The following is a 13686-nucleotide window of genomic DNA, read 5'->3' as shown; positions in this document are numbered from 1 at the left end:
TTCAAAACACAGATTATGTACATGAAAAGTGCTTGTGCATGGCCCAATTTTAAAAGGTGGTCTTTAATATAAAATTACAACATATTTGTCCAGTAAGAAATAGATTATGCTTCTTGCGACAGACGTGTCTTGTCATGACTATTTATCAAGGTGACTTAACAAGGTGAAGAAAGAGCCTCATTGGTATAGTCGCTAGATGTAAGGGTTAAAACCGTAGGTCGGGCCGATACAAAGTTTTGGCTTTTTCTATCGAAAGATCTGGAAGGTGGAAGTGTGTAGACTTCGTGCCTCGGAAAAGTCCTGCGCCTGAACTCTTTGCCGTCCCCTCATCTGAGAGCTATGGAATAGAGAGTGTACCTGTGTTTGCAAATATACTTAAGCACTATAATAGGTCCTTCATAGTTGACTGGTCTCCTTTGAAATTGACCGACGTGACTGAAATCCATCGGGACGACATCATATCGTTAAAAAAAACTTCAATTCTGAAATGCCCTCCTCATTCTCCTCATAATATTAAATGAGTTCTTATATAATTACACGTTATAATTTAAGTCGACGAAAATATTATCAATTATTTTCGCAACAAATGTAGTGAATAGAAGTAAGGTAAGCTTCATATTGTAAACAAGGTTTTATAACTAAATTTTTTTTATACATTTGAAATTTTAATCAAATATTTTTGAGATTGTTAAGAGATGAGGCCTATCTGGGACGTTATGTCGACTATAATTAATTACTCTGGTTCACCCACCCTTGAAAGCAATTGGTGTTTGGCGGTGGAATATCTGATGAGGGGATTGTATTCATCCATCCGCCCTACATTAAACTCTACAACCAGTACAGCTATAACTTACACTGGAAAACAATAAAATACTTTAATGAAGTATATTAATGAAATCCATAATCCAGGTTTTACGATTTCCAAGGTTCATTTGAACTAACTTGGGTTTAATCCTCTCATATAAAAGTATTGTAAATATTTATCGAATATTTTAAATAATTAAATATTTAATATGAAACCAAAACTTACGATTATTACAGATTTTTATTTTCATTATTTTATTTAAAATAACGAACTCAATACTACTACAAGTTTTACAAGATGCTGTTCCATTTATTTTATGTAAATAACTTCTAAAAATATTTAATTATCTTAAAATTCAAAAAAGCCACTGTAGATCACGAAAAATCAAATTAGCAAAAGTCAATGCCGGGAACCGTGGAAATTTTTAAGTAATTTGATTTTTCAAGTACACTCAAGCGGTTTTTAATTGAATTCGAAGCTGATATAATTAAAACGGCCATTTCCAAAGTTTAGACTTTTAATTTAATTTCATATCTAGAGTGAAAGGATTTAATTAAATAAAATGGTTAAAATTACTGTAATCATGAAAAATAAAAAGTAACTCGGAACAGGAAGAAATAAGAATTTATTAAATTAATTCAATACTTTAAGTTTTAGGGTAACCGAATAGGGAAGACCTTTAAGTAACTCGTTGCAAGTGGAAATTATTAAATTGATTTCAATTGACACCGGCATATTCCAAACAGTTTCATTAAGTAAATTGTTTAAAACTATTTTAGTAGTTCGAAAATGCTTTTGAATTTCATCTTTAAAGTAGTGCTGATGCGACACGTCTGTTTCTGTAAGGAGGAAATTTAACATCTTGTTAAATAGTTAACTACGTATCTTACACGTGGGTAGGTACCACCTACTTATCAGATATTCTACCGCCAGACAGGAGTACTCAGTATTGTAGTGTTCCAGTTTGAAGGGCGAGTGAGCCAGTATAACTACAGTCCCAAGTGACATAACATCTTAGTTTGTGGTGTAAGAAATGGTTAATTTCTTACAGCGTCATGTTCTATGGGTAGTGGTGATTACTCACCATCTGGTGGCCCATATAATTCTTCAAGTAATGTTTTAATGATTGGGTAATGACAGCTTTTTTTCCTTTTTAGTGTTTAAATAAATAGAGCTGTTTTGAATGTAAAATAAAAGAAATGTCTTCGATAAGTCACCAAGTAGATTTTTAATTAAAATCTTGAATTATACAAATATTAAAAAGAAACAATGGTGATTAAAAATGTAACTGATACTACCGTATTTTAGGTAATTCCTTAAAATGAAACTTCAGTGGAATCCTTATTTATCGTTCCTGAAAGGAAAACTCAGATCCGCAGCACACGCGGTTAGAAAAGTTAGACAACTAACTGATGTTGATACAGTTCGATTGTAGGACCACTTTGGTTTTTTTCGTAGTAATCTTGGAACTCGAGAATTTTCCTTTAGTTTGTTTGTGGGTCTGGTGAGGTTTGGGAGTGGGTCTGGTGACTTACAATTGCTTCACAATATGTTTACAATAATATAAATCATATTGAAAGAAATTGTGACGATCACAGTATAGACACGAGGAGGAAAGGTAAACTTATTTAGTCTCCGACTTATCAAGTCACTACATCTTTAATGGGGCTCGGTATTCGTTTCCTATTAGTAAATTTAAATATCGTGTCAAAAAAACATTGCAAATTTTTTGACATACTCTGTAATTTAAGTGGTGGAAAAGAGTATCAACTGAGTTTCTTGCCAGTTCTTTTCATAATCATAATTTCAAAAAATAATTAGCATTATAACCAAAACACTGCCGCCGCGTTCGATTTCATTACATTCTTTTTCTTACCGGCCAGTATCGGACATTCGGCCAGTATTAATTAAAATTAAAATATTACATTACAACATATTCTAAAAATAGTCAATCGGCATTTTATTAATTAAATTATTCTAATAAATTATAGTTATACAATGTCTAAAAAAGTCTAACAGTACTTTTTGAAAAAAATAAAGATTTTTATTTCAAACATTTAGATTAGACGACCCTTGTAGTACTCGGTTTTGTAAAATGTATTTTTTACACAATATCATCGATATTAACGATTTAGGAGGGCATGCTTAAATATGACTTAAACCGTTCCAATACAAATCCCTCTACTCCACAGTGACTTTGTCAAATTTACAACAGAAATCAGTTTAGATAGCCACGATTTCATCTACTAAATAAACTGCATACGAAAAGTTAAAAACAAAATAAATTCGACAACCTCCGTGGTCGAGTTGTGTGTACACCGGCTCTCATGAGTACGCCACTTCGAGGTCCCGGGTTCGATTCCCCGCCGAGTCGATGTAGAAAAAGTTCATTAGTTTTATATGTTGTCTTGGGTCTGGGTGTATGTGGTACCGTCGTTACTTCTGATTTTCCATAACACAAGTGCTTTAGCTACTTACATTGGGATCAGAGTAATGTATGTGATGTTGTCCAATATTTATTTATTAAAATAAGATAAACTACTTTGACAAAAAAATGCCTGGTTGGTATTATTGTGATACAAATTGTTTGTAATATTCAGGTATGCCAACTAATATTTGTTTTAAATAGCTTTCAAAATTGATATAATTGATATTAGGCGGGTATGTTTTACGTCACCAGCATTATTATACTATGAATGTTCATGTTTTTGTCGTAAAAATCCTTTTGTACTATGTATCAACTGGATTAAAATGGAGGTTGAATTCAGTTCATAAATACGCCATACTCTTCTCCATCAGTTCTAATGTAAACGAGCTCTTCCGAGCTATTCGATTGAAGTCATCATTAGTCGTAAGTAAAACTCCCCTGAGAGGCATGTATGCCATTATTCCAGCCGCATTAAGCTTTCTTCTTATAGTATTAGGGGTCGATGTCACTAGTTAGACTTCCCGAAGCTTAGCTCTTATCTAAGAATAAGTCGTTGTACGATGTTATACAACAGTGCTATGCAGTCTGCCTTCGTTCGTCGGTTTTTGCAACTTCAAAAGGTTTCGTATAATGATGTCCCTCTTCAATTGGTGGTTATAACTTGTATTGAAAAGGTGTTTATTTTTCTACTACTCATTTTATTTTAAAAAAAAAACTTAACAAATATAATCTATAATTTTTTACTATCTCTACTCTTAGTCGTCTCACGCACACTGAAACATCTCGTAATAAACAAGCGTCACTCTTACTAATGCACGCTGATAATAATAATTAAACACGGAGGGGCGCGCCTTTGTGAGGCGTTATTAAATTTCTGTTGTGTGAAAAGATTTTTGGTTCTTACGCAATATGAAATAAAAGTCAAATAAATCATAAATTCAAATCAAATTATCAGTTTTTAAACCAAACTGCAAACATTGTAATGCCTAAGAATTTTAGTAACCATTGAGTTTAACACTTCGTTTAAGGTAAAACACACTTTCAAAAAAATGCTCAGGTCAGGTTCGTTTGTAATAAGTCTGGCGATGAAAATCGGATTTCGCTAGGAATTTTTTAGACGTTCTCGAAAAGTTATCATAACTACAAAGCCAGCTTTTGGAAGCTTTAATTTCTGGACTATTTTACTACCTCCGGACTTGTTATTATAAAATTGAAGTGGCGTTTTTGTTCTGATATAATATGATGCAAGTTTTTCGAAATTTAGTTAACATTTAAATTTAAGTGGGCCAGTGTAACTACAGAGACAAAACACCATGTTTGATGGTGCTTTGGCGATGGTGATCACTGAACATCAGGTGGTCCATTTGCTGGTTATATTAAATACTAAAAAAAATAAAGTTCAAAACTCGGAACTCATCGCAGAACACGAGTGTGAAATGTCGAGGGTGTAATATGTGACAATGACTTTAATAGTAACCAAATATATAGGAATACATGTATCAAAATGGCGTATCACAGTAAGTCTGTTGTCGACATTTCACGAGTTAGATACGAAATGAATTCTTACACAATCTCGCTGCCGATCGTACTTTGGTATCGAGCACTTTAGTACTACTACATAATAATATATCCTGATAAAGATCCTGAAAGGAGACTTCCTTTGAAAACGTGAAGGGGCTTGGATACATGTGTTTTGATTTCTTAAAAATGTTTAATGATTGCGATCGGTTAGCTGTGGTCAGCTTGGGTAGGCAGTTTTTAGAAGTAACAAATCAATTAGTTAAGAAGTGATCGATCAGCTATTGCGATACTAAACTAGTGCTTGTTTACGGGTATTGATTACGAAACTCGTTTTAACTTCATCAATATATTTAATAAAATGGTTGCAACTAAATACGTACTTGCAATTTAAGTCTCACCGCGTCCAAAGAACGTAAATGAATAACTTTTGTTTTGTCTTAAAACTGCATTTCTCATCTTAATTTCAAGTAACGATTGAAAAAATGTTATTTAAGTTGGTATGTAACTTAAGTACCAACTTAATAATTGGTAACTGTCAACATAATCAATATGTTCTGTAAAATTGAAAAAAAAATTACAACACGCTGAGTAAGCATATTCTTGCACGTTGGCTATGCACTTAACAGCCAGCTATGTCCCCAATAGCTAAACGATTTGCTCTCAATGTGTGACACGAGGGTCCTCTACAGAGATTGGACGCCAGTGCGGTCGCGTCCATCACTAGCCGTCATGCGCTTAACTAGAGCACCCTCAGACATAATTTAATGAATTTATATTAGTGTCCCTCTTGCTGTCGCATTTTCGTGTTCAATAAGTCAAACAGATATGCAATAAATTAAATAAGATCAAATGTGTAATCCAATATTTTAAAATTGTTTTGGCGGACGAATTTCAAAAGCTATTATCTGAATTCTGGGAACACCGATATTTAATCGGCCATTCCAGACTACTACGGCATAGTTGATATCTATAAGCACTATATAATTCAAACATAAAAATCATGTACATTTTATCAGATAGGATGAAAATTTATATTAAAATAGCAGATTATTTTTATTAAAATAATTTTATAAAAATCCACATAGATATCACGTTTACACATATCGCTGCGTACACGTCATGCACCGTTTACAGTACATGTCGCGTAAGTAGTATAGTTTCATTTAATTGTAAACAGCAAGTCACTCATCTACATTTGGCGCCAAATAGTATACATTAGAAGTACGATAACAATTTACTTTAATTTTGTTTACGTCTTTTTTCTTATTCTCTAACGGGCCAGTAACCTTTTTTCTTCGCTTTAAAATATGTTATTTTTTAAATTGTAACAATTTATTAAATGACAATCAAGAATCCTCTTTATTTTTCTGCACATCTACGGCTGAAGCTCTTCAAAATGAGACAATAACCGATTTTTGCCAGCCATTGTCCCATAATCACTGGGACAAAAATCGGCTTACGATATTAATATATAAGATGACTGCTTGTATTCGAAATTATTATTGTGACTTCTTAAATTCACAAAATACAATTCAAAAACAGAACAATTGAAGTAAATGTCATAAAAGTTTTATCAACATGATTCCGATCAATGAGGTTTTTTTTTATTAATAGCCAATGACCTTTTGTTAGGAGGGCTTACAAAAGGATATTTAGGATATACGTTCGATCTAATTCTTCTTGCTTACAGTTGTGATGTATAGGACTTCGATGGGAAACTTCCTTATTCTTTATTGTACTGGGTTTGAAAGTATGGCCAACTTTAGTAAAACGATATATTGCTGACGACAAGAAAGGTTTTGATAGGCCTTTCGTTTGAGGAAAATCAAGTGAAACGATTGTAGTCCTATACATTCAGACTTCCAAGTTATGAGTTAGAATTGTACAATTTTTTTTTTTTCAAGTAATTGGGTTAGCAGAATAGGTTGGTCCGGTTTGAAGAGTGAGTGAGCCAGTAAGTGCAGGTACAAGGAAAATAACATCTTAGTAATGTTTATGTAATATAATACTATTACTGTTATATCTACCTTCTGTTACTTGTGAACGGCAACTTGCCCAGATAAACCCTTTAGGGGTTTTCGTGGCATTTTATCTTGTTAAACTAAGCTGTATTTTCTTTTGTATTTTGAAAATAAATAAAAAAAAAAAATAATAAGTTGATGGTGTATTGATAACATGGGTGATCACTTATGATAATAAAAAATGTATGTTTAATTTTTATTAAACCATTATGATTTTAAAAGAAATAGAACATAAAGTACTAAATAAAAACATAGCAAATGAAAAAAAAAAATCAAATAATTGTTTTTGTAAAATATAAACATTAACATATAACATTAACAAAATTCAAAAGATTATTCGATGATTCCTTTTATCTTAACATGTTGACTTTAAAGCGCAAATTTTAAAAGTCTTTATTAACTTTAATTTGTTCCTTAAAAAAAGGCCTTAATAGATGCTTTTTTATAAGTTCTAATGCTTCAACTTGTGTGAACGTTATAGCAAGAAAAAAATGTTGCTCTGATAACATCGTAAGACTCATAGCCTCTTTTATCGATGTTATTCTAAGATATTGATATGTTTTAGATATGGCTATCATGTTTATAACGTGGATTGTATAAATATTTGAAACTAGCGGATGAATCATATAGATATAGATCAAGAAACTTTTTTTACAAAATTTATAATTTTCTTTTTTTTTATATAAAAATAAAACAAAAAATAAATAACAGTAATATTATTTTTTATTTCCATGTAATGAAAATTGCCTTTTTATAATTACATGAAAATATATAAAAAGTAATTACGCTAGTTTTTGGATGAGTTGTTAAAAAAGTTTTTATGTTATAGGTAGGTACTTGGCCTAAAAACTTCAAGACTAATTAGGTTGCTCTAGTTCATAACATATAATCACTTAGTTGTCTATTAAACTTGAATCTTTAATCCTGCTCAATTAAAATAAAATTTGAAAAAATAGCATTTTCTAACATGATATAGATTCAAGAAACTTTTTTTTATACTGGCTTAGTATTTAATTGGAATGACTTAATCGTATTACATTAGAATTCTATTGAAACGTTGATAAACTACACAAGGCGTTCATATATTTCGTATAAATACAATGATTGATTCTCCTTAATATGACGTATCTCATAACCGATATCAATTCGTCATAATGTTTATATTAATGTCAAAAACAGTACGTCCTTCACAAAAACAAGGTTGGAGTACACAGTTACATCTATCTAACGTGCCTTATCACGTTCAGTCCTTTATATTCAAGGCAGCGACCTGATGTAGACTGGGGCCCACTGTACAAAATTAAATTGTTCTCGAAGTCGTTCCTCGCTTACAGTTTCAACGTACGGATCCATTTCTGTTCGAATGCTTTTATCTCGAGCTTACTCAATGTAAGCAACAATTATATGGAACGCTATTACAGCCTCCCGTTGTCTACATTTATTGTCTAAACTTAGTTTTATTCCGCTAAATGGGTATCTCTTTTTCCTCGTCTTCGTATGTATTGAGGTTAGTTTAATTATAGAGTGGGGATAAGAATATTTAACTCGGCTTTTAATACTGAGTACCGTCGTAATATTTGATCTCACACTATTATAAAATTTTAAATTGTATGTCGTGTAAAAAATATTGTATTGATTTTGATGAAATGTTTATAAAAAAATATTGTGATAATACGTAAAATTAGAACTGAAAATACGAAATGCGTTCGGGGGCGCCTCATTAAGAATTGGGCCATCAGCGATGCGCCCAAGAAAGTTTCTTAATAAACTTTTTTTGGGGCAGTAGATAGCCAGAACACTTCTTGCGACTGAGCGCTTGTTGTACTTAAGTGCTGTTAATACCCGAAAGTTACAACATGAGGATTCTATAATAAACTAAAGTTCACACAGGCGAGGCCGTGGCTTTAAGCTAGGTACCTACTAATATATTGGAAGAGATTTAACATCGATTAATTCTTTTCAGATGTTTGTTCGCTGAAGCAGTTCCAGTGCGCCAACAAGAAATGTATACCGATAACATGGGTGTGTGAAGGGGAAAACGACTGCGGTGACAACTCCGATGAAGATATAGAGGAATGTAAAGGTAGGTGGAAATTAACCATCATTAACATTAATATATCTGAGTCTTCATCACTTGTGTTCCATACATTCTATCTAACAATTATATGAACATTTCTTTATTATTCTTATTCCTTAAATATTTGTACTTCATATTAAGTTAAAAGTTTGTTAATCAAAAATATTTTTTATTTAATAGACGATTCTGCCAGTTCGAAGCTATGCTACTTAGAATTGTTAGGCGAAATATCTACTGTATAAATGTCACCGTCAAAATTTATCTCTGACAATATAAAAAATGGTTATCTATTTATATTGTTAATTAAAAAACTTTTTGCTCCCACAATCGGAGGCTAGAAGAACACCGCAGCGCGACGTGCAGCCTCGTTAGAATTTAAACTCCTGCAGTGGTTTATATAAATTGTTTTAAACGATTTGGATTACGTTCAACGTATTTGAAAAAAAATAATACGTACGTAGCCTTCTGGTTAATTTTATTTTTTAAATATGGAACTTCATGACCGATATTGTTTTTTACATTTCTGTTCAAATTTTCTGTTTTTATTGAATATGTTAGTGAATTCAAAACGCTATATTATATTAAATTTGGAATATTAAAGACTGCTATGAAATGTTCTCCGGCATCGAATTGGAACGTTTAGTCAAAATTTACGTATTTTACAGTTTATGTAGTGCAGAAGTTTTGATTCTATCATTGGTTATTGTTTTCGTATTTGATAAAAAAAAGTCTGAAAGTGCAGATTATTAAAAGCTAATATACCTCCTATATTTTAATAGTACGCATCATATATCACAACATAAATAGTTCCTGTTTATCGCATTTAATAGTAACAAAGCAGTTGCTAAAAACTACTTAAAAAAAAAAAACATTTTAAAAAGTAACGCTCCTTTATATCATTCGTCCATAATAAGCACTTAGGGTCAGCTCAAGTCATGCCCTTCCGCATTTCATTGAGAGCCCTCTAGCGAAATGTTGAGCGAGCCTTATTTTCATGGCCGACTTTAATTTTAATTCGTGCTCAACCTATTTCGTCCGAATGTTTGATTTTTTTAAAAATATTTTTCAATTTGTTTAATTTAATTTGGAAACTACGATTCTATGAACGGCGATTACTATTTTTTTGCAAACGAAAAGTAATTTAATTAATTAATTTATCTCGTATTTGAAAATATCTAAATTATTTCTGTCTGAAAACTAATAAATATATTTTTTATAATACCTACTAAAATTTCGATTGTGATTTTTTTTCTGTCCGTAAATAAAAACATACTGGCATATAGAAAATAATTACAATAAAAAAAAAAGATACGCCAAAGGCACGGATAGCGAGTCTTAGTAAATATTTGTGAAAAAAATATTCTGATATATTATGAAAATATTTATAATCATATTAACTGTAAACTGATTAATTAATATCAATTAACCCCGCTCGTTTGCGTCTTATTAATTGAATAGCGATACAAAAGTTGTTAAACGAAATCAATAAATTGTTAAATAAAAGCCCTAAAATATTCGTGAAACATCTCGGTCGCTAACAAAGGCACATTGGCGGCCTATTAATATTTATTGAAGGGAAATAACCTTGTCGATGTGGCATTTGTAATTTGAAGTAATTGGCATTTCATCGAGATATCAAAGGGAGCTCGTTTCGGGAGTCGTTTTATATCTTTCACTCAAGAAAGGGCGTGGGTCGCTTTTTTATGATGTAGGTAGGTAGCGGGGCAAATGAGCCACCTGATGGTAAGTGGTCAGCACCGCTCATAGACATTGGCACTGGGAGAAATATTAATCATTCCTTACGTCGCCAATGCGCCAATCATCAACCTTGAGAACTAATATTATATCCCATGTGCCTGTTTACACTGGCTCACTCACCCTTCAAACCGTATCACAACAAAACGAAGTATTGCTGCGTGGCGATAGAATATATGATGAGTGGATGAGCTCCGAGTAGCTGTATAGTAATTGTATAATTAGCACATGTAATTTATGTATATAACTAGTGATCCGCTCCGGCTCTGCACGGTTGAAGTTTGTTAATAAAGAAAATTATATTATATAAATATGTAAATAACATTATATTATAATCTCACGAGATTGTAAACTGTCAAAATATTGTGAACGGTGATAAAATTTACAATAATTGATTTAAAAAATTACAATAGTTTATAATCTCAATTTCGATTCGTCGAATTCGTTCAATTGTAAGCAGTAGGTATGTTACGGTTCACAATCTTTCGATACTATAGTGGCTGAAGTGTATGACTCGTACGTGCTTCCGTAGGAAGTAGGAACAGGTGTGCAATACTGAAAACTTCCCATGCTTCTGCTGCTCTTGAAAATTCATTGATACAAGAACTATTTTGAACTATTCACGACGCGAAGCATCAGACAGTACTTTAGGTCCGAAGGAAAATTTACGCCTCAATTTGGCAACTATTTTTATTTTTATAATTTTGTTAGTTTAAGGAATTAAGATAGTTTGTGTACTGTTGTTGAAAAAATGTTCGAAATTTGATTTAATTTGATATGAAAGCAGCTCAAAACAACCTTCAAAAGCCCTACTTTGAAACTCTGTAGATTATATTCTTTAAAGAGTTTTCATTGGATTAAAACAATTTCAAACCTCTATTTAGCGAGTAATTTTATAGGATGGATCTCTTACTTTTTAGATATATATAAGGAGAAGGTGTAAAATATACAGTATAAATAGACTTACAAGCTTCGTTTGGTTCTAAAATTAAGAAAAACTGTCACTAAACAAATACATCAATTTTTAAAAGTAAGCAAATATAATTAAAATTGCACAGCACTTTGAGCAATAAATTATGATTGATATTTATTTACATTATATCAAATTAGCGAATAAAAGAGCTACTTCATTTCAGTGCTACGTATTTATGTCACATGTTAAACATGAAATATTTTTTACTTTTTCACTTCTGTGTATCATAATTTCTATCACAATTCTAAAAACGTTTAAACGGTTTATCATAACAGAGTGCGACTCGTAATTCGTACAATAATTCATCATTGTAATAAAATAATATGCCAAGATAATAAAGATATAGATATATTAATCGAAGTGCGCATTAATTATGATAATATTTGTATTAAATTTACAATATTATCAAAGATGTAATGACATCAGAAGCATCAACATACTACATGATATGATAATTTTGTATCAATACATTTGCTGTTAAGGCAGATTATGTATAAAAAACCTTATTCGGTTTTGCTCGTATCAGTATCAGTGATCCATTATATTATTGTATAATAGTAAAATTTTACGAAAAAACTATTCATAAAATATACTATTAAACACTTAAATTTTTTTTTAAATAACTCATGGCCTGTGATCGTCTGAAGCAATCATTGTTCAGCCGCATTTGTATCCACCAATCGTAAAATAAACTGCAAACCTTCTCAAAAAGGAGGAGACCTTCGACCAATCGTGAGACATTAACAGGCTGTTCCTTTTTTAAATTACATTTATATTCTCAATTATACCGCTTAATATACTATTATTATAACGAGGCAAAAATTGTTTGTTTTGTATAATCTCCGAAACGAATGATCCATTTATATTTTTTGTAAAAAGATACATTGTTCCTAGGTGCTATATGGTGTACATTATATAATATATATATAGAATGTATATAATATATAATTTGAATGGTGAGTGAGCTGGTGTAACTCCCTGCATCATCACAACATCTTAGCTTCCAAGGTCGATGGCGCATTGGCTATTTATGAAACGGTTAAAATTTCTTATAGCGCTAATTGGGTAAAAGTCTGTGGGTATTGGTGACCATAAGCCCGTCCGTTTACCTATATCATGAAAAACCTTTTTCTTAATAATAAGCGGTCACGTTGTTTAACAGTGTACGGCTTTATATGAATGAGTATTGAGTAGCCATTTATCATTGGTTTGGCTTCCTTCATTGACGAGAGATGATTCATAGCGACTGGATGGCGCCTGCCTCGTCTTATTGCGCATGCGTTGTTTTAATGAATTTGTTTTCATCTTAATTGCAATCACTATTAAAATAAAAATATCAATATATTGAATTAATAATATCAATGTATGAAGAATCGGAATTGTGATTCAACGGGGAAATACTGCTAGCATTCTTGCCACCATACCACGCGGTCAAGATTTATACAGTAATTATTTTAAATTCATATTTGTATAAAGTAAAAGTAAATAATAATTAATATATATATGAATTCATTCCCATTATGGAAATAGTAACAAAACTTTTTTTACATTTACGGAAAATCTGTAATACCGCTCATGTTGGTACTGTTTATGAATAAGTTTTTTTTAAATGTAAAATATAAATTTTCTGGGATATTATGTTCTAGAGTAAGTGTAGAGTCTTTCAGAGCTTTATCTCTTCGAATAAATAAAATAACATTAACAATAAATTACGTATTATCACAAGATATTCGTTCTTAATTCCTTTAAAGTATGCAACCTCATACTCCTTGCTATGTGTAGGGCACCGCTGACCTCTCGATGAACGAGGCAATTGCTATTAAGAAATTATTTTTTACATTTAAGTGAAAAGTTTTTATATAAATATTTCTGTCAGCTGTTGATCGTTAACGAGTTCCTTCGTTTAAAGCCAATCTTGGCTGTCAAATCGGGTCGTGCTTACAGTAAAAATGTATTGTCTTTAGAATTGAATCAACATACAAAATTTAACGCTGTAGGATATAAAATCAAATCACATTTATTTTATTGAAGTAAACTTTACAACAAAGCCTTTTTGAATCGTCAATATTTAAACAATACACTACCACCACCGTCTCGGAAAGCAGC

The 13686-nt window shown here is 31.5% G+C and overlaps 1 protein-coding gene across 8 annotated transcripts in view; it reads left to right on the top strand.

Moving 5' to 3' along the window:
• Positions 1-13686, top strand: part of LOC125077755 (low-density lipoprotein receptor) — a 213642-nt gene that overhangs the window by 18652 nt on the left and 181304 nt on the right. For all 8 annotated transcript variants that reach the window (XM_047689833.1, XM_047689890.1, XM_047689841.1 and 5 more), the window contains exon 2: positions 8739-8858. In XM_047689833.1, the coding sequence (XP_047545789.1) occupies positions 8739-8858 (120 nt within the window). The remainder of the gene's footprint in view (positions 1-8738; positions 8859-13686) is intronic.

The sequence above is a fragment of the Vanessa atalanta genome, chromosome 1, assembly GCF_905147765.1.
Source record: "Vanessa atalanta chromosome 1, ilVanAtal1.2, whole genome shotgun sequence".
Classification (NCBI taxonomy): Eukaryota; Metazoa; Arthropoda; class Insecta; order Lepidoptera; family Nymphalidae; genus Vanessa; species Vanessa atalanta.
The sequence above is the reverse complement of the archived record's forward strand: the minus strand, read 5'-3'. Positions and strand labels throughout refer to the sequence as shown.